Source organism: Oryctolagus cuniculus, chromosome 4, assembly GCF_051225735.1.
Source record: "Oryctolagus cuniculus isolate XC-2025 breed Fujian yellow rabbit chromosome 4, ASM5122573v1, whole genome shotgun sequence".
Classification (NCBI taxonomy): domain Eukaryota; kingdom Metazoa; phylum Chordata; class Mammalia; order Lagomorpha; family Leporidae; genus Oryctolagus; species Oryctolagus cuniculus.
This window is the reverse complement of record NC_142870.1, coordinates 82006967-82032237: the sequence shown is the minus strand read 5'-3', so window position 1 is coordinate 82032237 and position 25271 is coordinate 82006967. Positions and strand designations below refer to the sequence as shown.

General features: G+C 45.8%; 1 protein-coding gene across 8 annotated transcripts in view; it reads right to left on the bottom strand.

The window, feature by feature from the left end:
* The window catches only part of DRC9 (dynein regulatory complex subunit 9), a 46510-nt gene that overhangs the window by 13203 nt on the left and 8036 nt on the right, over nt 1-25271 (bottom strand). For 5 of the 8 annotated variants that reach the window (XM_008266735.5, XM_008266736.5, XM_051859214.3 and 2 more), the window contains 4 exons: nt 24344-24599; nt 21885-22093; nt 17094-17222; nt 11470-11551 (listed from right to left, as the gene is read on the bottom strand). In XM_008266735.5, the coding sequence (XP_008264957.3) occupies nt 11470-11551; nt 17094-17222; nt 21885-22093; nt 24344-24599 (676 nt within the window). The remainder of the gene's footprint in view (nt 1-11469; nt 11552-17093; nt 17223-21884; nt 22094-24343; nt 24600-25271) is intronic. The other 3 variants (XM_089331896.1, XM_089331898.1, XM_089331897.1) reach the window with 2 other exon arrangements.

Sequence of the window (25271 nt, the reverse complement as noted above, 5' to 3'; positions counted from 1 at the left end):
GCATCCCAATCTTGAACCTGTGCCCATATAGGATGCGGCATCACAGGCAGGGGCTTAACCTGCTGTGCCGAAACACAAACCCCTGGACACAGAATCTTTTCTTTTTTTTTTTAATTTTTTTTAAAATTTTCATGACAGGCAGAGTGGACAGTGAGAGAGAGAGAGAGAAAGGTCTTCCTTTTCCATTGGTTCACCCCTCAATGGCCGCTGCGGCCGGCGCACTGTGCTGATCTGAAGCCAGAAGCCCAGTGCTTCTCCTGGTGTCCCATGCGGGTGCAGGGCCCAAGCACTTGGGCCATCCTCCACTGTACTCCCTGGCCACAGCAGAGAGCTGGACTGGAAGAGGAGCAACCGGGACAGAATCCAGCGCCCCAACCGGGACTAGAACCAGGGGTGTCGGCACCGCAGGCAGAGGATTAACCTAGTGAGCTGCGGCACTGGCCATGGACACAGAATCTTTTTTTTTTTAACTTTTATTTAATGAATATAAATTTCCAAAGTACAGCTTATGGATTACAATGGCTTGACACAGAGTCTTAACCGCTAAGCTAAACACTCACCCCTCCATGAAATTTTTAAAGTATTGCTTTATAACTAATCACAAAAATGCATGGCTCCAATAAGAGATTTATGTTTATATAAACAACCTTTAATTTTTTATTAAAGATTCATTTATTTATTTATTAGAAAGTCAGAAAGACAGAGGAAGGGAGAGACAGAGCGAGATCTTCCATCCATTGGTTTACTCCCCAAAAGCTCACAACAGCCAGTGCTACATCAGGTAAAGCCAGGAGCCAGGAACTTGATCCAAGTCTCTCATGCGGGTGACAGGGGACCAAGCACTTGAGCCATCATCTCTTGCCTTCCAGGAAGGCATATTAGCAGGAAGCTGCATCAGAAGTGGAGTAGCAGGGACACAAAACAAGCACTCTAATACAGGATACAGGCAGCCCAAGCAGCAGCTTAACCCACGGAACCACAATGTGTGTCCCATAAACCACCTTTAATCTTAGCATGCAAGCTAGGTGGAATTAGTTTTAAGTAACTACTGGAAGAAATAAAGTTGAAATTGGCCAAAATTATCCACAATGAAATGTAGACAGAGCTTAAAGGAGCATAGGTCCTGAATATTAATCACAAAGGAATTCTTCAAGGCCTTTTGTCTGACTTCTGTATATAATTCTATAGAATCGGCCGGCGCCGCGGCTCACTAGGCTAATCTTCTGCCTCGCGGCGCCGGCACACCAGGTTCTAGTCCCGGTCGGGGCGCCGGATTCTGTCCCGGTTGCCCCTCTTCCAGGCCAGCCCTCTGCTGTGGCCAGGGAGTGCAGTGGAGGATGGCCCAGGTGCTTGGGCCCTGCACCCCATGGGAGACCAGGAAAAGCACCTGGCTCCTGGCTCCTGCCATTGGATCAGCACTGTGCGCCGGCCGCAGCGTGCCGGCCGGGGCGGCCATTGGAGGGTGAACCAACGGCAAAGGAAGACCTTTCTCTCTGTCTCTCTCTCTCACTGTCCACTCTGCCTGTCAAAAAAAAAAATAATAATAATAAATAATAAATAAATAATTCTATAGAATCATTCCAACTGTACTGTAATTATTGTAACTATAATGACACAATACCAAATAGATGAGTATCTCTGGCAAGAGAATATGTTGCAAGCCCAGTTGATGATGCTAATATGTCTTAGTACTTTATATCCTCTTGCAAGTAGGATCAGTGGGAAAATTATTGAACTTCTTTAAGTCCATTTTTGCATCGGTAAAATTCTACCAGTGCTCATAACAATTGAGGAGTTCCATGAATGTTTATTAATTGTAAGAAATGGCCTTTCTGAGGTCAGCACTGTGGTGCAGCAGGTTAAGCCGCGGCTTGCAGCACTGTCATCCCACATGGGCGCCAGTTCAAGATCCGGCTGTGTCACTCCCAATCCAGCTCCCTGCTAATGCACCTGAGAAATGCAGCTGAAGACAGCCCAAGCGTTTGGGGCCCTGCAGAGTGGGAGAGCTCAAAGTAGCTCCTGGCTCTGGCATTGGCCTGGACAAGTCTTGGCTGTTGCAGCTACCTGGGTTGTGAACCGGCAGAAGGAGGACCTGCCTGTCTCTCCCTCTCTCTGTAACTCTGACTTTCAAACAAATAAATCTTCAAAAGAAAAAAGAAAAGAAACATCCTTTTTGCCTCTTTTTTTCTTCCCTTTTTTCTACACTAGCTTTTCTTCCCCCCTCTCTCTCCCTCATTTTCTCTTTCCTTCTACTCCCTCCCTTGTATTTCCAAATTGTTATACAATCAGTGATAAGGTTTGCCTGTTTAGGAAGACTTGTGTTAAAGTGATACTGTGACAGTTTCACTTCATCGACTGGAATCCTTTTATCTATTTAATCTCTTAGACCTTCAAGGTCCAGCTTAAAGGGTAACTGGAATACCTAAAACCCTTTTCAGACAATCTCAGCCTGTATTAATAACAGTAGACCTGTTTCTCACAGAATCTGAAGTGTTGGACGGTTATGTATTCACTAAACAGTGTCCATATAAAAATACACATTCAAAAACTCAAGGAGCAGGCACTTAACCTTGCAGTTAAGATGCCCAGTAAGATTCCCATGTCCCCCGTCAGAGGACCTGGGTTCAATACCCAGCTCCAGCTCCTGACTCCAGTTTCCCACCAGTGCAGACCCTGGGTCCCTGCCACTCACTTGGGAGACCTGGATTGTGTCCCCAGCTCCTGCCTGTGGCCTTGGCCCCATTGTGGCCACTGTGGACATTTGGGGAATGAACCAGCAAATGGGAATTGTCTCTCAAAGAAAGTAAGGGGAAAAAACCTTTAGAGCATATTCTGGTCAGTTTTCTTCATCAAATTGAATACTAAGTCTTTCAAAGTGACAACATGGTGGTGGGCACTGCGGCACGTATCAGAGTACCAGCATGAGTCCTGTTCACTCTGCTTCCAATGAAGCTTCCTGATAAAGCTTCCTGAAGCAGCAGCTCCAGTGCTAAGGGCCCTGCCACCCACAGAGGAGACTGGGATGGAGAGTTCTAGCCTTCTGGCTTCTGCCTGGCCCAGCCCTGGCTGTTGTGGGCATTTGGGGAGTGAACCAGCGGATGGAAAACATCTCTGTCTCTCTCTGTCTGCCTCTCTCAGTTGCTCTTTCAAGAAGATAAAAATTTTTAAAACACAGTCTTAAAGTAACAATATGGGGACCAGTGCTGTGGTAAAGCCGCCACCTGCAGTGCCAGCATCCCATATGGGCGCCAGTTTGAGTCCCGGCTGCTCTTCTTCCAATCCAGCTCTCTGCTGTGGCCTGGGAAAGCAGTAGAAGATGGCCCACGTCCTTGGGCCCCTGCACCCATGTGGGAGACCCAGAAAAAGCTCCTGGCTCCTGGCTTCAGATCGGCACAGCTCTGGCCATTGCAGCCAATTGGAGAGTGAACCAGCAGATGGAAGACCTCTCTCTCTCTCTCTCTCTCTCTCTCTGCCTCTCCTTCTCTCTGTGTGTAACTCTGACTTTAAAGTAAAATACTTTTTTAAAAAAAGTAACAATATGAACATCCGAAATGCAGACTGAAAATGCTCGAAGTGTCTGCCTGTGGTACACAGAAGGTGCTGAGTTATGTAACTGTTCATAATGCATACGATACATACGACAATGGCTGTGCCAGGCCAAAGGCCTCTGGTTCTAACGCCATTGCCACGGCCTCTGATTGCTCTGATTTCTTTCTGTGTTGCTGGTCTGCACATTGTTATGGCCCTCCACGGTGATGATGTGGAAACATGGAGGAGGATGTCAAATGCTGACAGGCTGGTTAGTGCTGGTAAAACCATGATCAGCCGTACTACTGTGAACTGAATGCCATTCATTTCCTCAGTTCCCCAGTGTGCCGCAGGAGCCAGACTAAAAGCAACGGGTTACAGGCCAAGGGTCTTCAGTTATATGAATTCCTTGTAAGACTTCACTAAGAAAAGACTTGCCTTCGCCACAACCTATAATCCTGGCTGTCCATGGTGTCTGCAGCTTTCCCCAGGATCCAGGCCTGACTGAGGCTACATTTTTGTGGGTTTTTAACGGCAGACAGAACTTGATTTTCAAGTTGAAAATGCCTCCAGACCTGGACTTCTGGACTTGTTATTTGAATCCCGAGAAGCATGATTTAGTAATGGAAAGACGCAGTCAACCAATTCAAATTAACAGGGCTCTGATGGCCGCCACAGAAATGTGAGCCAAAGGCTTTTAATGGCAGCATCTGTTTTCACAACTGAACCAGGCAGAGAAGGGATACTACTTCCTGGAGTTTTAGAAGCTTCTACCCTGAGGAGCTGGAACTTATTTTATACTTCAGGTTGCCTGTTTTGCGGAATGGAAAAAGGAAAATGGAAAGTGATAAAAGTCACAGACAAAACATAGCTGTATTTTAAACTGACATTTATATCTGGCGGGCTGTCTCTGACTAAGAATACTGACTGATTCTAGAAGTCTATGAGCAAAGTCTGAGCTCAACAGATCTCGTGGGATCAAACATAATCAAATGCAAACTTCTAAAGCTTCAGGCTCCAGTTCCACCATCTGCTTTCCCTTCCATTTGAACTACTCCCTTTTCAGATTAATCATACCAATTCCTCTGCCTTTCCTTTGGTAATAAAGTTCCCACACACCTCACTGTCCTTGCTGATCTGAGTAAATTTCTTAAATGGGACTCCCACGGGCACACGTCTGGGGCAGCAGTGAAGATGCCACTTGAGATGCCTGCCTCCCATACCAGAGCGCCTGGGTTTGAGTCCCAGCTCTGCTCCTCATTCCAGCTTCCTGCTAGTGTACACCCTGCAAGACAGCATGTGATGGCTCAAGTATTTGGGCCCCTGCCACCAACATGAGAAAGCCAGATCGAGTTCTTGGTCCCTGATGCAGGCATTTGGGAGTGAACCAGCAGAGAGAAGCATTCACTCTCTCTCTTTCAAGTAAATAATAATAATAAAAAAAAAAAAGCGACACCTAAATCATCCAGAAGTCATAACCACAACAGAGGAAAGGGGAGTTATTTCCCTGTCGCATTAACACTACACAGGACCACTAACTGCAATAATCAAAACAGCTTTGTTCACAAGGTTCCAAGGGCTTTTCACAATAAGGTATGCTAAAATGTTGTCATGTCGTTAGGACCCTGATGACAAGCCACAAAAGCAGTACTTTGAAAGGAAAACTCTAGGGGCTAGTGCTGTGGTATAGTAGGTTAAGCCTCCACCCATGGTGCCAGCATCCCATAGGGATGCTGCTGGTTTGAGTCCTGGCTGCTCCACTTCCAGTCTAGCTCCCTGCCAATGTGCCTGGGAAAGCAGCTGAAGATGGCCTGAGTTTTGGGCCTCTGCACCCATGTGGGAGACCCGGAATAAGCTTCTGGTTCCTTCGGATTACCCCAACTCCGGCCATGGCAGCCATTTGTGGAGTAAACCAGCAGATAACTTTACCTCTCAAATAAATAATATTTAAAAAAAAAAAAAAAGGAAAGGAAAACTAAGAAGTCAAGAGAAGACTGAGGAAGGCAGGCACCTTTCTTTCTTTTTTTTTGAAGATTTATTTATTTAGGGGCCAGCACCGTGGCACAGTGGGTTGATCCTCTGCCTGCAGTGCCGGCATCCCATATGGGTGCTGGTTCTAGTCCCGACTGCTCCTCTTCCAGTCTGGCTCTCTGTTGTGGCCTGAGAAGGCAGTAAAAGATGGCCCAAGTCTGTGGGCCCCTGCACCCACGTGGAGGACCGGGAGGAGGCACCTTGCTCCTGGCTTCAGATCGGTGCAGCTCCAGCTGTTGCAGCCATTTGGGGAATGAACCAACGGAGGGAAGACCTTTCTCTCTGTCTCTCCCTCTCACTGTCTGTAACTCTGGCTCTCAAATAAATAAATAAATCTTTTTTAAAAAGATTTCTCAAATAAATAAATAAATCTTTTTTAAAAAGATTTATTTATTTATTTGAAAGGCAAAGTTACAGAGAGGCAGAGGCAGAGAGAGAGGGAGAAAGAGAGGTTTTCTGCCTGCTGTTCACTCCTCAAACTCAAATGGCCGCAACAGCCAGAGCTGGGCCAATCCGAAGCCAGGAGCCTGGAGCTTCTTCCAGGTCTCCGAAATGGGTGCAGGGCCCCAAGCACTTGGGCCATCTTCTGCTGCTTTCCCAGGCCATAACAGAGAGCTGGATTGGATGTGGAGTAGCCAGGACCCAAACCAGTGCCCATGTAGGATGGCAGCACTGCAGGCAGTGGCTTTATCCACTACACTACAGTGCCGGCCCCAACAGGCACCTTTTCAACATGTTGTTCCTTCCACAACTAGTGGTGGGTCCTAATCTCAGATACTCATATTAGAACCTCACACTAAGCCTCTAATGAAATTGTTGAAGACAAGTGGGACCGTCACAATTTCCAATTTACAAGCTTTTTCTAACCAAAATGAGGATTTCAGTTTCATCTCTGAACCTTGTGGAGTCAGTTCTGTGTTTCACTCCTTGATGGGATTTTGCGTTCTGATATCTAATACTTATCACACTTTTGTACCACCTACAAATTTAGCCAGCATGCCTTCTATCTTCATTTAACTCTTTAACCCATCTTGGAGCCTACAGATCATCACAGTTACCTCCACTTATTCTCTTTGAAACTCATGCTACATCTGGGAAAAACAAAAACAAAAAAGCGGGAAGAATCATTAGAGGGCACGAGGCTGAGGAGCTGCATGAAGAGCTGGGCAACATGCAAACGGGTGCCCAGAGGAGAAAAATGGAGTATGGCCTGGAGGGCTGGGCCAGGCTAAAGCCAGAAGCAAAGAGCTCCTTCTGGATCTCCCACATGGGTAGCTGGGGCCAAAGTAGTTGGTCCATCACCCGTTTCCTTTCCACGTGCATTAGCAGGAAGCTGGGTGAGAAGTCTGGAACTGGTACTCCGATGTAGGATCCCAGCATCACAAGCCACAGCTTAACCTGCTGAGCCACAGTGCTTGTCCCAGCTTATTTTGGTAATAGCTTCCCTACACTAAATACTTCAGTGGCAGCTCCGGCACTGGAAAGCTTTATTGAATATGCTGGAGGCAGCAAGGTGAGGTAAAGGCAACTACTTTAAGAAACTCAAGGTTCAAGAAAAGTCATAGGTCCGGGTAGTCTAAATGTAGCACTATCAGGCCAAGAAAGGGCTTAGAAATTCAACACGGCTCCAAACCCTGACTCAAGGACAACACAAATTTCTTAAATGGTGAATTTCCCCACCTACATGGCCCTCGCTGATGATGTTTGCCCAGAAAAGCCTGCCTTGTAAGGCTGTCCATAATCTGCTCCCTGCCTCGCACGTGTACCTTGTTGGGTGCACCTCCACACTTCCTCTCAAGCATGTACTTCCTGTGGCTTTGCAAGCTTTCCCTGCAGCCCTGCCTTCTTTGACCAAACCCCCGCCTTCCATGCAGAGGGGAACTAACTGCAGTTTCTGCAAAACTGCTGCCCTGAACCAGCACTGGCCAAAGAGAACCAAGATGGGTACTGACTGCATCTCCACAGTGACCTTTAGCTAATTACAACAGCATTCTAATAAGATTACAATGGCCAACATGCCTACTCCCGTCATGCACTTGATGCCATGACACTTCAGAGATTTCCAAAAGAGGGCAAGGAAATCGGCAGTACTCAAACTCTGCCCTAGATTCTGCTCCCTATAAATATTCAAGTAAGCCCTGTCCAGGTACCACCCACTATGCCTCCATATACAGGTCCAACCCAAGTCTCACTGAGTGAACCTCACCTTCATGTGTCCCTGCACTCCCACTTCAGTGTGTACTTTCATTCTTCATGCAAAAAAATCTTGTTCCTCTGCTGACCTTTACCTACATCTCCTCTTTCTTGCTTCGGAGACAAGCACCTGGATGAAGACTTCTCACCCACATGATGACAGTGCAATCTCTGTCAAAACCTGTAATGGTTCTTATTTGGTTCAGTTGCTCTTATTTGTCAATCCCTGCATCAGTAGACACTGTTTTAATAAGTACAGCTATATAATAATTCTTTTTTTTTTTTTTTTTTTTTTAGTTTTGACAGGCAGAGTGGACAATGAAAGAGAAAGATAGAGAAAGGTCTTCCTTTTCTGTTGGTTCACCCTCCAATGGCGCCGTAGCCGGCGCACCGTGCTGATCTGATGGCAGGAGCCAGGTGCTTCTCCTGGTCTCCCATGCAAGTGCAGGGCCCAAGCACCTGAGCCATCCTCCACTGCACTCCCGGGCCATGGCAGAGAGCTGGACAGGAAGAGGGAAGAGGAGCGACTGGGACTAGAACCCGGTGTGCCGGCGCTGCAAATGGAGGATTAGCCTATTGAGCCGCGGCACTTCTAAAAAGCAACTCCATCCCCCTTGTTCCCCACCAATAGTCTTGACTATTTTTAGCCCTTTGTACTTGTGTATAAATTTTAGAGTGAGTGTGTCAAGTTTCTTAAAGATAAATGAATAGGGGCTGGCACCGTGGCATAGTGGGCAAAGCCTCCACTTGCTGCACCAGCATCCCATATGGGCGCCAGTTCATGTTTCAGCTGCTCCACTCTGATCTAGTTCTCTGCTAATGGTCTGGGAAAGCAGTGAAAGATGGTCCAATGCTTGGGCCCCTACACCTGTGTGGGAGACCCGGAAGAAGCACCTAACTCCTGGCTTCAGATCAGTGCAGCTCCAGCTGTTGAGGCCATTTGGGAAGTGAACGAGCAGATGGCAGACCTCTCTCCCTCTCTCTCTGCCTCTCTGTATGTAATTCTGCCTTTCAAATAAATAAATAAATAAATAAATAAATCAGCGCCACCCTCAATAAATAAATCTTTAAAAAAAGTAAAATAGGGGCCAGCACTGTGGTGCAGAGGGTTAACGCCCTGGCCTGAAGTGCCGGCACCCTATATGGGTACCGGTTCGAGACCTGGCTGCTCCACCTCTGATCCATTTCTCTGCTATGGCCTGGGAAAGCAGTAGAAGATGGCCCAAGTCCTTGGGCCCCTGCACACACATGGGAGACCCGGAAGAAGCTCCCGGCTCCTGGCTTTGGATCAGTGCAGCTCCAGCCATTGTGACCAATTGGGGGGTGAACCATTGGATCGAAGACCTCTCTCTCTCTCTCTCTCTCTCTCTCTGTCTCTACTCTCTCTGTGTAACTCTGACTTTCAAATAAATAAATAAATTTTTAATAAAAATATAAAATAAATAAAAAAGTAAAATAAATGAATAAATAGATTCCAATCAGGATTCCGATTGGGATTGTATTTAATTTATAGATCAAGTTTGGAAGCACTGACATCTTTATAATATTGATTCATCCAATCCATAAGCAAGAACAGTCTATCTCTCCACTAATTTATTATTTAATTTTCAATACTGTTTTATAGTATTTTGTGAAGACGTTCTGCATACTTTGTTGATGTAATGGGGGTACTGAAGTGAAAGCTGGATAGTTGATACTTTTGATGCTATTGTAAACAATATATTTGTTCAACTTCCTATTCTAAATCTGTTGCTGATGTATGAAAACAATTTCTGCATATAGACCTTTGTCCTCTTTTTTTTTTTAAGATTTTATTGATTTATTTGACAGGTAGAGTTACAGACAGTGAGAGAGAGAGACAGAGAGAAAGGTCTTCCTTTTCCATTGGTTCACTCCCAAATGGCCGCCACAGCTGGAACTACGCCGATCTGAAGCCAGGAGCCGGGTGCTTCCTCCTGGTCTCCCATGCGGGTACAGGCACCCAAGCACTTGGGTGGGCCATCCTCCACTGCCTTCCCGGGCCACAGCAGAGAGCTGGACTGGAAGAGGAGCAGCCAGGACTAGAACCCGGTGGCCATATGGGATGCTGGTGCCGCAGGCGGAGGATTAACCAAGTGAGCCATGGAGCCAGCCCTCCCCCCTCTTTTTTTTTTTACAATTACAATTTCATAAAAATGCTGCTTTGTCGTTACCTTGCTGGGTATTCTGACATTCAGTAGTTTGACAGCAATGCATTTTTTTTCCTTTGTGACTTCTTTTTTTTTTTTCTTTTAAAGATTTACTTATTTATTTGAAAGGCAGACTGACAGAGAGAGAGAGACAGAGACAGAGAGATCTTCCATCTGCTGGTGTACTCCCCAGATGGCTACAACAGCCACTGAAGCCAGAAACCCAGAACTCCATACTAGTTAGCACACGGGAGGGGCCCAAGCACTTGGGTCATCACCCCCTGCCTTCCCGGACACATCAGCAGTGAGCTGTATCAGAAGTGCAGCAATGGCCAGCACCGTGGCTCACTTGGTTAATCCTCTGCCTGCGACACCGGCATCCCATGTGGGTGCTGGATTCTAGTCCCAGTTGCTCCTCTTCCAGTCCAGCTCTCTGCTGTGGCCTGGGAAGGCAGTGGAGGATGACCCAAGTGTTTGGGCTCCTGCACCCGCATGGGAGACCAGGAGGAGGCACCTGGCTCCTGTCTTCGGATCGGCGCAGAGCCTGCCATGGCGGCCATTTGGGGAGTGAACCAACGGAAGGAAGACCTTTCTCTCTGTCTCTCTCACTGTCTATAATTCTACCTGTCAGATAAATTAAAAAAAAAATTAAAAAAAAAAAACGAAGTGCAGCAGCTGCAACTCGAACCAGCACTCCAAATGGGATGCCAGCATTGCCAACAGAGGCTTAACCCACTGCACCACAATGCCGGCCCCACGACTTCTTACCTAGGGCATCGTCAGGAAGCTTCTGATCTTGGGCATTTGCTCCTTTACGTCCAAGTGACCACACCTACTTCGACACACACAAGCTGGTCATCCTAATTGCTGGCATCCTTTTGTGTCCCACTGGTCTCTTAGTACTTCCTAATCTTATTTCCCAAGCTTAACCGCACCACTGGTTTTTAGTAACTCTAAGGATTTAGTGTCATTTCATCTTAATCAATGTTTTTCGTTCTAAGATTTGCCCTGGATCTTCAGCGCTGGTTTCTTAACCTGTCCCTTTGCTGATGAACAACACATCTGAGTGATATTCTGCTTCAGTTTACTTGGGCTGGACGTAAGGGCTGAGAATGTAACCCAAGAAGGTGAGTGTCGTTACCAAAAAGTGTTTGTGGAAAGAGAAAATAAAAGGTGGTCATGATGGTTAAGGACATCGCTACACCTCAGCATCATGTGTCAGGGAGTTTGTAATTGCTCAGCAGTCTTACTTTCCCATCTGGGATGTTACACTACGGGAGAGTACCTGAGGCCAGGCAAGGAAGCAGTGGGCGGTGTGGCCAGTGGGAGATACGAGCGGTAGCAGACTAAGAGCCTCAGCAGGCGAGGGGCTCTAGGAACTCTGTTCCCAACAGGCCAGCTCTCCAGTTGCTCTCTTTATTTTCCAATGGTAAAGCCGCCGCAGTCGTCACAACCATTTTTCATACATAACTTCTCCTTGCTTGAGAGAGATGGCCTCCGTACAGCGGCTTTAGTTCCGTAATTTTGGCGCTGGCCAGGTAATTCTTACCTGAGCTTCAGCTTGCCGTTCTTCTCTGACATTCACCAGCTGCCTTTGAAGAGATTTTATCTGTTTTTTTCCTTTTTCCTCCCTAGAAGTAATAAGAATGATTTGTGTTTAGAGCAGTGCTTCTCAAACTGCCTGTGCAGGATGAAGACTTCCTGGCCCTTCAAAGCCAGCGCCAGCCACACCCCACCCCTCCCACCCACACACGGATTCTGACTCTGGAGGTCAGGGAGGGGGCTCTGGGCCCTGCAGCTGTAACCGGCTCCCAGGTGATGCCCAAAGTGCTGGTCCACTGAGCACACGTTCACTAACATTACCCTGTGATCTGCTGTAGTGGAGGAAGACTTTTCTGTCTAATCAGTGTTGCATCTAAAATAGTCACCTCTGAGAAAAAACACAGACCCAGAGGACAAAGGAGACTCTTTTCCATCCCGAGCACGTTAATGCCATGCTCCTGCTTCCCCGCAGCCTTCCGCGCTAGTCTGTCACCATCTCTCTCACAGATGAGGAACACGTGGTGAAGGCAATGGCAGCTTGCTGTGCAGACCTGAGAATGTGCCATACAGGCCCCCAGCTGGAGAGCGCCAGAGAGTGCACAGGGCCCCCGCTTCCAGGCTGTGGGCATCTTCACTGTGCGTGTTCTGAAGCTACCCTGGGAACAGGCCACACTCTGCTCCCACCCCAGGAGCAGGCCCCTCCCGGGACAGCCAGGGTCTCAGGCTGATATGGACCCTGTGACTCTGGTGACCTTGCTGACACGTGCTGGAACTGCACAGCTGTCTCTTGTGCCCAGCCTGCCCCTCCCTCACCTGGGCTCAGTCTTCCATTTTCTCTCTGATAAGACCTCTGCATGAATAATCCCAGCATGGCCTCTGTGTCTTAGAAGACCTGGACTAACACACTTGCCGTGGTTTCACAGACAGCAAAAAGCAGAATGGAGCTGACATGCAGTACAGTGTAACACCAGAACCCCAGAACGGAACTATTCGCATTGCTGTTTCAGTTTTCTTAGAGAAATGGAACTGCGCATCTCTCTAGCAATTCCAGTATTTAGACTTAAAACAATACAAGAATAAACACAACAACAACCAAGAACAACTTACCACTAAGTTGCATTTAGGTAAGCAGTTTTACCCAGCAGTTTTTAGAAAGCACATACCTGACTCCTGAAATTCGCATTGCCAAAACAAATGATAGATTATGTTCTTCCCATTTATAAATTGCAAGATTTATAAATGCAGAATAAAAACTTGACCTCTACTATTAAAATCAGCATCTCAAACACAGGTTCATTTAAACAAACATTTACATGAGATTATGAGAGAATATATGCCTGTTTTAGAAAACCTAGAAAATGGCCGGTGCCGCGGCTCACTAGGCTAATCCTCCACCTTGCGGCGCCGGCACACCGGGTTCTAGTCCCGGTCGGGGAGCCGGATTCTGTCCCGGTTGCCCCTCTTCCAGGCCAGCTCTCTGCTGTGGCCAGGGAGTGCAGTGGAGGATGGCCCAAGTGCTTGGGCCCTGCACCCCATGGGAGACCAGAAGTAGTACCTGGCTCCTGCCATCAGATCAGCGTGGTGCACCGGCCGCAGCACGCTGGCCGCGGGGGCCATTGGAGGGTGAACCAATGGCAAAGGAAGACCTTTCTCTCTCTCTCTCTCTCACTGTCCACTCTGCCTGTCAAAAAAAAAAAAAAAAAAAAAAAAAAAAAAAAAAAAAAAAAAAAACACCTAGAAAATGAAAAAAAAGTGAAAAAAAGAAATTCACCCATTATCTTACTATGGTTAAAATTTTATTATTCAATATGTCCTCCATATTCAGGAATTTTGCATCCATGGATTCAACCAACTGCTAATCAAGAATATCTGGAGAAAGGGACAACATACATTCTCATCAAGTGCCTGAGTTCAAGTTCTGACTCCATTCCCAAATCTAGCTTCTTGCCAATGCGTACCTTGGAGGCAGCACGTGGGAGACCCAGCTTGAGTTCTGGGCTCCTGACTTTAGACTTGCTCAGCCCCAGATATTGTGAACATTTGGAAAGTGAACTATAGGATATGGAAGATATATTTCTCTGTCTCTCTGCCTTTCAAATAGATGAAAATAAGTAAATAATTTAATTTCTGGAAAAAATGTTGTGTCCATACTAAAGATGTACAGACATTTATTTCATGGCACTTACATTGCATGAGTCATTGTAAGTAATCTAGAGATGGTTTAAAGTACACAGGAAGATATACATAGATTATACACAAATACTGTATCATTTTACAGATGGGCTTGAATATCCAGACTAAGGTATCCACAGGGGGTCCTGGAACCAAATCCCCGGGAGTAACAAAGGATCAGTGTATTTCTTTCTAGTCACTACACACCACAGTTTTTCTCTTTCAAAACTGGGCTTACATCACATATACAATTTTTACACTAAGTTTTTCTCTTAACACAGTTATATGCACTCTCTTTTTTTAAACAAACAAGTGCCTTTAAAAAATATTTATTTGAAAGGCACAGCAACAGAGACAGTGATCAATCTTCCATCTGCTGATTCACTTTCAAAATTCCCACAGCAGCCAGGGCTGGGCCAGGCTAAAGTTAGGAGCCAAGAACTCCATCCAGGTTTCCCACATATGTGGCAGGGGCCCAAGTGCTTGGCTATCTTCCAACAGCCGGAGCTGCACAGATCCAAAGCCAGGAGCCAGAAGCTTCCTTAGGGTCTCCCATGCGGGTGCAGGGGTCCAAGGGCCTGGGCCATCTTCTACCGCTTTCCCAAGCCATAGCAGAGAGCTGGATGGGAAGTGGAGCAGCTGGGTCTCAAACCTCACCTGGACGGGAGGCCAGCACTGCAGTGGCTTCACCTGCTACACCACAGCACTGACCCCTCTAGTTACACATTAATGCTTTATTTCCCATTCTTTCTCTCTCTCTTTCTTTTTTTATTTTATTTATAAAATTATGTTCTGCAGTAAGAGGACTACCACTGAACTAAAGAGGCTGGTGGGGATGGGGAGTGTAGGAGGGGCAGTGACTTTGGGGGGATGGTGAAAATGCTCTGGAATTAGTGGTGATGACTGCACAACTCAGTGGGGATGTACCAAACATCAGTGAATTGCATATTTTAAAAGATGAAGTTCCGGGGCCAGTGTTGCAGGGCACCGGGTTAAACCTCTGCTGGTGATGCCAGCATCTCATACCAGAGTGCCAGTTTGAATCCTAGTTGTTCCACTTCCAATCTAGTTTCCTGCTTATGTGCCTGGGAAAGCAGCAGCAGACAGCCCCTGCCTAAGAGAAGAGACCCAGATGGAGTTCCTGGTTCCTAGCTTCGTCTTGGCCCAGCCCTAGCCTCCCTGTCTCTCTCTTTCTCTACTTCTCAAATACAAGTATATACATATTTTTAAAAACTACTATATTATTAATATATTGGTATACTTCCTTCAAGTTATTTTTCTACCCATATTTTTTTAAGTTTTACTGTATAGATGTGTTAATATTTTCAGCCTTGCTTTATTTTACTTAAAATTGTAGCATAAACATTTCCCCCAAGTTATTAAACTTTGTAAACAATACTTATGGCAGCTCTACAGTATCTTCTTTTAATGTACAGATTATCTGAGTCTGTAATTCTACATTTAGTGATTCAACCCAATATAATAACAGATTTAGACATTTGCTGATATATATTATGTACCAAGACAAACACTAAAGCATTATTTGCTGCTATAGCAAAAAGTTGGGAACAACCTAAAAATTCAAACTCCAAAAACAGTTAAATAAATTATGGAATGGTACAAAATACTATAAAATTGAATTTCGATGTATATATTTTTATTTTTATAAATACTTTTCAAAATATTGTTCCAATTCATTCTCCCACCAGCAATAAATACAAGTGCACATTTTCTTCTTCCTTAAAAGCAATGAAGGTTAAGATCAAAATAGTAGCTATTATTGTTATTAGGCATTTACTATATGCCAGGAACTATCCTATATATTTAATGTGTATTAATCTAATGTTCATAATAACTGTAGTACAGAACTTATGACTGATACTAGGAGGGAAGAAAAGGAAAACAACTTAAGGAAAAACAAAGACACTTCTGTAGACAAGATAAACACTTCTGCAATCTGAGTATATAGGGTTAATATATACAGAATTTTATCTTGGTCCCAAGCTATTTTGACTGTGTTGAGTATTCACACAGCATGAAAATCTCTGAAATAAGTTGAAAGTAAGGCCGATGTTATGGCACAGTGGGTTAAGCTGCATTCTGTGACATGGGTATGCCATATGAGTGTTAGTTCAAGTCCTGGCTTCTCCACTTCCAATCCAGTCCCTGATAATGTGCCTGGAAAAGCAGAATATGGTGGTCCAAGTACTTGGGCCCCTGCACCCAGGTGGGAGACACACAGTTCCAGGTTCCTGGCTTCAGCCTAACCCAGCACCAGCCACTGTGGCCATTTGAGGAGTGAACAAGTAGATGGAAGATAGATCTCTCTCTCTCTCTCTCTCTCTCTCTCTCTCCCTAGCCCCAACTCTGCTTTCCAAATAAACAAAATAATCTTTAAAAGAAAGAAAGAAAGAAGTTGAATGATTCTAGAAAAGAAAACTTTGCTTGGCACGTACTTGTCATTGTTCAAAGATTTTTAGTGAACTCAGTCTGAAGAAAGATTACTATAGGAGATAGAATATTCTTGACATATTGAAGAGACAGAGAACTATGGCTCAGAAATCTGAGTTATTATCCCAGCAGAGCTGGGAATGGAACCCAAATTTCTGTATTCTGGTTATCTTCCCTGGAAAGCACAGATTTTGATTGGCTGTATAAAGCAAGGACTTTTGCCAAGTATTTTACAGCACTTAAAAACACATCAGCTGGGCCAGCGCCCCGGCTCACTAGGCTAATCCTCCGCCTTGCGGCGCCGGCACACCGGGTTCTAGCCCCGGTTGGGGCGCCGGATTCTGTCCCGGTTGCCCCTCTTCCAGGCCAGCTCTCTGCTGTGGCCAGGGAGTGCAGTGGAGGATGGCCCAAGTGCTTGGGCCCTGCACCCCATGGGAGACCAGGAAAGCACATGGCTCCTGCCTTCGGATCAGCGCAGTACGCCGGCCGCAGCGCGCTGGCCGCGGCGGCCATTGGAGGGTGAACCAACGGCAAAAGGAAGACCTTTCTCTCTGTCTCTCTCTCTCTCTCTCTCACTGTCCACTCTGCCTGTCAAAAAAATAAATTAATTAAAAAAAAAAAAACCACATCAGCAGGCGCCGCGGCTCACTAGGCTAATCCTCCGCCTTGCAGCGCCGGCACACCGGGTTCTAGTCCCGGTCGGGGCGCCGGATTCTGTCCCGGTTGCCCCTCCTCCAGGCCAGCCCTCTGCTGTGGCCAGGGAGTGCAGTGGAGGATGGCCCAGGTGCTTGGGCCCTGCACCCCATGGGAGACCAGGAAAAGCATCTGGCTCCTGGCTCCTGCCATCGGATCCGCGCGGTGCACGAGCCACAGCGCGGCCGCGGTGGCCATTGGAGGGTGAACCAACGGCAAAGGAAGACCTTTCTCTCTGTCTCTCTCTCTCACTGTCCACTCTGCCTGTCAAAAAAAAAAAAAAAATCAACACAAATAACACAGCATCATTCTCACCTGGCAATGACATCATAGAAGTGCTTTTTGTTTTCCCTCTCTCTGCTCAAAGCTTGCAGGAGGCTGGGGAAAGTGCCTGAATCTTGCAAATCCTGCATGGTACTTGTAATGATATTACTGAAAAATCGCCTGTGAGGAGAAACAAAATAGGTAAGTTAATGAAATTTATTTCCCTATATTCACCAAGGGCTATATTGTGATATTATTCATAGAATATTCAAAAACAGGTAAAAGTACACTTTTTTAAAGATTTATTTAAACAACAGAGTAACAGACAGAGAGAGACAAAGAGAGAGAAACAGAGGGAGAAAAAGAGAGAGTTGTAAAGAGAGAGAAAGAGAGAGAGAGAATCCTCCACTCGATGGTTCACTCCCAAAATGGCTGCCACAGCCAGCTCTGGGACAGACCAAGGCTTGGAGCCAGGAACTGTATCTGGGTCTCCCATATGGGTGGCCCAGACCCAAGTACTTGAGCCTTCATCTGCTGCCTTCCCAGATGCGTAAGCAGAGTGCTCAATCAGAAGCAAAGCAGCTTGAACTTGAACCAATACTCTTGATATGGGGTGCCAATGTCAAAGCTGAGGCTTAACCCACTGTGCCTCAATGCCAGCCCCATATGTGTGTTATTTAAATAAAATACATAAGCACATAAAAGTATCACAACGTGCTAGAGAACAAAAAACATCAAATTCAGCAGAGTGTTTATCTTTGGGGGAAGAGTGACAGGACCAGGATTTGAGGTTTCCCCTGCATCCAAAATATTTCATTTCTTAAAAAAGAAAACATGGGGCTGGTGCCATGGCGCACTAGGTTAATCCTCTGCCTGCGGCACCGGCATCCCATATGGGCGCTGGGTTCTAGTCTCAGTTGCTCCTCTTCCAGTCCAGCTCTCTGCTATGGCTTGGGAAGGCAGTGGAAGATGGCCCAAGTGCTTGGGCCCCTGCACCCACATGGGAGACCAGGAAGAGGAACCTGGATCCTGGCTTCAGATCGGCGTAGTTCTAGCCGCTGCAGCCATTTGAGGAGTGAACCAACAGATGGAAGACCTTTCTCTCTGTCTCTCTCTCTCACTGTCTGTAACTCTACCTGTCAAATAAATAAATAAAAATCTTATAAAAAAAAACATCCTAAAATGTTAAAATTTGGTGTTACCTACATAAGATTCATTCTTTTTATTCTTTATGCTTTTCTACATTTTTGAAATTTTCCATAATTTTAAAAAAGTAAAATCACTTAAAAAAATTTTTTTTTTGACAGGCAGAGTGGATAATGAGAAAGAGAGACAGAGAGAAAGGTCTTCCTTTTGCCGTTGGTTCACACTCCAAAGGCCACCACACCGCGCTGATCCAAAGGCAGGAGCCAGGTACTTCTCCTGGTCTCCCATAGGGTGCAGGGCCCAAGCACCTGGGCCATCCTCCACTGCACTCCCTGGCCACAGCAGAGAGCTGGCCAGGAAGAGGGGCAACCGGGACAGAATCCGGCACCCCAACCGGGACTAGAATCTGGTGTGCCGGCGCCGCTAGGTGGAGGATTAGCCTAGTGAGCCACGGCGCCAGCCCACTTAAAATTTTAAAATAAGCTATACTAGGGCCGGGCGCCGCGGCTCACTAGGCTAATCCTCCGCCTAGCGGCGCCGGCACACCGGGTTCTAGTCCCGGTTGGGGCGCCGGATTCTGTCCCGGTTGCCCCTCTTCCAGGCCAGCTCTCTGCTGTGGCCAGGGAGTGCAGTGGAGGATGGCCCAGGTGCTTGGGCCCTGCACCCCATGGGAGACCAGGAGAAGCACCTGGCTCCTGGCTCCTGCCATCGGATCAGCGCGGTGTGCTGGCCGCGGCGGCCATTGGAGGGTGAACCAACGGCAAAAGGAAGACCTTTCTCTCTGTCTCTCTCTCTCACTGTCCACTCTGCCTGTCAAAAAAAAAAAAAAAAAAGCTATACTAAACTCAAGAAACTGAAACATAAGAATTTAAATAACAAATGTAGTAGTAGGTTAGTGTACAATAATGAAAGCTTACATTCAATGCAATCAAGTTTCTTGCATAAAGATGACTAGAGTAAGAAAAAAACACAAACTTGATACAAATTCCCATTTTAGATTAATAAGCTATTTTTTTTTTTTTGACAGGCAGAGTGGACAGTGAGAGAGAGAGAGAGACAGAGAGAAAGGTCTTCCTTTGCCGTTGGTTCACCCTCCAATGGCCGCCGTGGCCGGCGCACTGCGCTGATCCGATGGCAGGAGCCAGGTGCTTCTCCTGGTCTCCCATAGGTGCAGGGCCCAAGTACTTGGGCCATCCTCCACTGCACTCCCTGGCCACAGCAGAGAGCTGGCCTGGAAGAGGGGCAACCAGGAAAGAATCTGGCGCCCCAACCGGGACTAGAACCTGGGGTGCCGGCGCCGCTAGGCGGAGGATTAGCCTAGTGAGCCGTGGCGCCGGCTGATTCATAAGCTATTAATAGTTTTTATTCATTTGCTATTTTGACTTCCACTTTGATTCTGGATAACTGATGGAGATGTACCTTTCATGATTATACACCGCCCTGCAATTCTCAACTAGGTTTCATACACAATATAAATCTAAGATTAATCCCCTAAACATGACTTTTTAAATTTATTTATTTTTTTAACTTTTATTTAATGAATATAAATTTCCAAAGTACAGCTTATGGATTACAATGGCTTCCCCCCTATAACGTCCCTCCCACCTGCAACCCTCCCCTCTCCCACTCCCTCTCCCCTTCCATTCACATCAAGATTCATTTTCGATTCTCCCTAAAGATGACTTGAGACTAGTACTTTAGATCTCTCAGGAAAAATCTTTGTCTACTACACTGGGAATAAAAAGGACATTACCAAGATTGGGTAGTTTTTATAGGGATACTTTTCTGGGTCAAAGATTTCTTTTTAGCAAGAGTCATTATCTTTGGTTAGGGTCTAATATTGACATTGGCAAATGTTATCTGAAAAGGACAAACAGTAAATATGTTTGCTGTTGAACCACTAACTTCCCAGTTGCCATACTCAGCTCTGTGCTGTAGCCTGAACGCAGCATTGACAATGTGTATGCAAACAGGCAAGGCTGCATTCCAATAAAACTTCAGAGACACAGATTTCAGGGTCAGTTTACCTGTTGACTCTGGGTAGCTTCTATAAACTCCCATTTGCCCAATGTGATTATCTGAGCATTACACCTGCTTTAGAACTTAACAGACTTCTTTGTTAGCAAGTCAGCCAGCTGACCAAAAAACAAAACAAAACAAAACCTGCCTAATAAGACAGTGGAAATGGAGATCACTTTAAAGAAACCACGAGGATTGGCCGGCGCCGTGGCTCACTAGGCTAATCCTCCACCTTGCGGCACCGGCACACCGGGTTCTAGTCCCGGTCGGGGCACCGGATTCTGTCCCGGTTGCCCCTCTTCCAGGCCAGCTCTCTGCTGTGGCCAGGGAGTGCAGTGGAGGATGGCCCAAGTACTTGGGCCCTTTGGGCCCTGCACCCCATGGGAGACCAGGTGAAGTACCTGGCTCCTGCCATCAGATCAGTGCGGTACGCCGGCTGCAGCGCGCTGGCCGTGGTGGCCATTGGTGGGTGAACCATTGGCAAAGGAAGACCTTTCTCTCTGTCTCTCTCTCTCACTGTCCACTCTGCCTGTCCAAAAAAAAAAAAGAAACCACGAGAATAAAACACTGTTTAGAATTTGGCTACTTTGATAATGGTTGTCTCTCATTAATGGATAAAGCATGAAGGTAGTCTCTAAGCTTAAGCCTTATTTCTAATTCTTATACTAAGGCTGCAAGGTTGTTATCGTTATTTTCCAAACACAAAGGAAAGGTAAGAAAATAGAAAAGCTAGCTGCCGGGGCCAGCACAGCAGGTAAAATCCTTGGGCCCCTGCATCCACATGGGAGATCCGGAAGAAGCTCTTGGCTCCTGGCTTCAGACTGCCCCATCTCTGGCCGTTGCAGCCATCTGGCAGGTGAACCAGTGGATGGAAGATTCTCTCGCTCTCTCGATCTCTCTCTCTCTCCCTTTCTCACTGTAACTCTGCCTTTCAAATAAATAAATAAATCTTAAAAAAAAAAAAAAAAGCTAGTTGCCTTCTTTGATCAGTTTACCCTGATGGCTTCAACAGCCAGAGCTGAGCCAGTCTGAAGCCAGGAGCCAGGAGCTTCTTCCAAGTTTCCCGTAGGTGCTGGGGTCCAAGGCTTGGGCCATCTTCTGCTGCCCTGCCAGGCCATTAGCAGGAAACTTAGATGGGAAGTGGAGCAGCTGCGACTCAAACCAGCATATGCCATGACCAGCATGCTTTCAATTGTATCACATGGCCTCTAGGAAGTCTATCCAATCTTATTATCAGAAGTCACTTTGGGTAAACTAACCCCTAAGATAAGACAGCCATCAGTCATCCTTATACCCATTCTCTCATTTATGCATGAAAACATCTTGGGGCCTGCTCTGTGGTGCAGCAGTTTAAAGTCCAGGCCTGAAGCGCTGGCATCCCAAATGGGTGCCGGTTCTAGTACTGGCTGCTCCTCTCCCTATCCAACTCTCTGCTGTGGCCTGGGAAAGCAGTAGAAGATGGCCCAAGTCCTTGGGCCCCTGCACCTACGTGGGAGACCCGGCAGAAGCTCCTGGCTCCTGGCTTTGGATCATTGTGGTCATCTAGGGAGTGAACCAGCGGATGGAAGACCTCTTTCTCTGTCTCGACCTCTCTCTGTAACTTTCAAATAAATAAAATAAATCTTTATATATAAAAAAAGAAAACATCCTATTTCCAAATACACCCTCCTTCCTTACCTGTCATTCTGAATTTTCTTCAGAGTCTCCATAGTCATTATGGTCTGCCACGTAGGTTTTCTGAAGATGAAATCCTGTGTTTTGTTATATTCTCCAGCAAACTGGCCTCCTTGTCTGATTTCTGGCAGTTTGGGTCCTTTAGGCGGGGATGGGTTAGACATTTTCATAGCTGTTGTGATCATCGCTTTTTCCAGGCTACTTGTGTCTTTCTAATAATAAATGATGTTAAAGACTTATTAAAGGAGATGGTATTCTAGGAAACACGTCCTCTGTATACAATTCCCAACCTTATCTTCTCCCACTAAACTCTCTACTCCAAGGAAACGTGCCCTTTCCTTCAGCCACACCAAACTACTTGTCCTCCTGCCTGCACACCACGTTCCCTCTGTCATTCTCCATCTTACCACCTGGTAACCTTTAAGACTGTGATCAAAACTAAAGGTCTTTGTGAAATATCTCTGTTGGCAGGCATTTACCATCCTGCAATTATATGTAAAGGATCTGTACGGGAGTCTGTTCCATGAGGGAAGACAGAATGTCTTATGAAATCTTGCTCCACTTCTAACTCTTGTTGTTTTGGTTTGTTTTTTTAAGACTAGTTTCAAATACTTTTTGGAACAAGATTGGATGTTAAATCATTGTGGTCATCTTTATGGTCTCATTGCTTAGAACAATGCCTAGGCTATCACAGAGATTTAAATGCTCATTGAATACGTGAGTTATATCAAAAAACAGAAGCTGATAGATTTAGTGGTGTGATATAGATTTTTAGGATCATGCAGGGTAAAGCCAAACTAATTTCTTTCTCAGACCCAAACTTGTATACTGAGGGACCTTAGGAACAGCATATGTCTTTTAATTGATGATTCCTATTTAATCTGTGGCTAAAAAGCTTGAGCTTTTGGGGCTGGCGCTGTGGCATAGCAGGTCAAGCTGCCACCTGCAGGACCAGCATTCCATATGGGCACCAGTTCAAGTCTTGTCTGTTCCACTTCTAATCCAGCTCTCTGCTGTGGCCTGGGAAAGCAGTGGGAGATGGCCCAAGTCCTTGGGCCCCTGCACCTGCCCAGGAGACCTAGAAGAAGCTCTTGGCTCCTGGCTTTGGATTGGCCCAGCTTTGGTCACTGTGGCCATTTGGGGAATGAACCAGCAGATAGATAGATACATAGATAGATACATAGATAGATAGATAGATAGATAGATCTCTGCCTATGGCTCTCTCTGCCTTTCAAATAAATAAATATTTTTTTAAAAAAGTCTGAGCTTTTAAGATCAATTACATATGGACTCCATGGATGCCTGATTTCCATGTTCAAATCCTGGGTTCTGTCCCTTACTAAACTGTATTAATTTTAGACAACTATTTAACATCTCTGTGTGGGAAATAAATGGAAACAATAAGAAATAATTGGTATTATTTTAGATGTTGTCTATCAAGAGAAGGGAAAATGGAAAACTTAAGAATCCCATTTTTCTGATTTCCTTAAAAATTATTCCTCTACCTTTATCCTTGGGTTTATGGAAAAGGAAGCAAATATGTTACACAGCATGATTCACAGATTACTAGAAATAAATATGAACTTTTGCATGAGAACATAAACTAGTTAAATGTTCAAGTCCATTCACTAAAAAATATGTTTTTAAAAATTTATTCAAGGGACCAGCACTGTGGCGTAGCAGGTGAAGCCGCCGCCTGCAGTGCCAGCATCCCATATGGGCGCCAGTTCAACTCCTATCTGCTCCACTTCCAATCCAGCTTTCTGCTATGGCCTGGGAAAGCAGTGGAAGATGGCCTAAGTCCTTGGAGGAGGATGGGAAGGAAGGAGGGAGGGAGGGGGAGAGAGAGAATGAATGAATCTTTTCTCTTTGGTTCACTCCCCAAATGGCTGCAAAAGCCAGAGTTAGGCCAAGCTGAAGCCAGGAGTTAGAAATTCCATCTGTGTCTCCCCCTTGGCTGGCAAAAACCCAAGCACTTGGGCCATCCCCTGCTGCCTTCCCAGGTGCATTAGCAGAGGGCTGGGTTGGGAGTAGAGACAGGACTGGGTCTTAGGCACTGGGATATGGGATCTGGGTATACCAAGCAGCTTAACCCCCTGCATCATAATACCTAGCCCTGAAATCTCAAATTTTTGAGTTGCTGGCACTAAAAAACTCAGATTTGCAAACATTTTTGACTTCAGGTTTTTGGATTAGGAACGCTCTACATGTATTTATACTTACTTAACTATAGGCCTCTCAAAATAATGCCATTCAATATAGTAGAAAAGGATATTCTGTCTGGTCACGTACCTTGAGCTATGGCTATATTGCTCTATCAACTGAGAATACTTATCTCCAATGATTACTGTAACCCCTTATCTAACTTATTTCTCAAGTTAAATTGAGTAGATCATATACTATAAGCGGTAGAGAAATCAAAGGGCAAGAAAGCAAATTTAAGTAACAGTGAGCATATATACCACGATGGTGCTCTGCCTTCTTTCAAACTGAACTGGCATGATATAGTTTATAATAGAGAGCTGGTCTGTGGTATCTTCCAGGACTGCTAAGATCCTCAGCACATCAAGAAGAGAGAGTTGATCTACGATTTCTGCACCTATTTCTTTCCTTGTTTCTTCTTCTTTGTCTTTAGCAGTAGGCGGTTCACCTATCACTGACATCATCACCTCAGAATGACTAAGTTTTGGTGGCAAGTTTGAGGCTTCCAGCCTGTCTCTAAGGAAAGAAAAAAGAAGTCAGTGACCAATGCTGAAGTGTTATTTAGACTCAAAACACAGGCAGCGTGCAGATTGGCTCCTATCAAGTTCATATTGTATTACAACTGGGATAAAAAATAAAAGTATAAGAAAAAAGCAAGAGCTTGCATATGATTTTGCTAAATACCTTCTATATTGATCAACATAAGGCAAACAACATATCATTTAATAAGCTTATACAGAGCATGGGTGTTTAGCCTCACAGCTGAGACATCCGTCTCTGGTATCAGAGCACCTGGGTCTGATACCCAGCTCCTGACTCCAGCTTTCTGATAATGAAGACTTTGGAGGCAGTGGTGATTGTCTGTCATCAACATGGAAGACCTGGATAGCATTTCTGGCTCCTGGTTTTGGCTGCTGCAGGCATTTGAAGAGTGAACTAGCAGGTATGAATGCCTCTGTTTCTGTGTGTGTGTGTGTGTGTGTGTGTACGTTTGCCTCTTAAATAACTAAATTTTTTTTTTTTTTTTTTTTTTTTTTGACAGGCAGAGTGGACAGTGAGAGAGAGAGACAGAGAGAGAAAGGTCTTCCTTTGCCGTTGGTTCACCCTCCAATGGCCGCCGCTGCAGCCGGCGCACCGCGCTGATCCTGGCAGGAGCCAGGAGCCAGGTGCTTTTCCTGGTCTCCCATG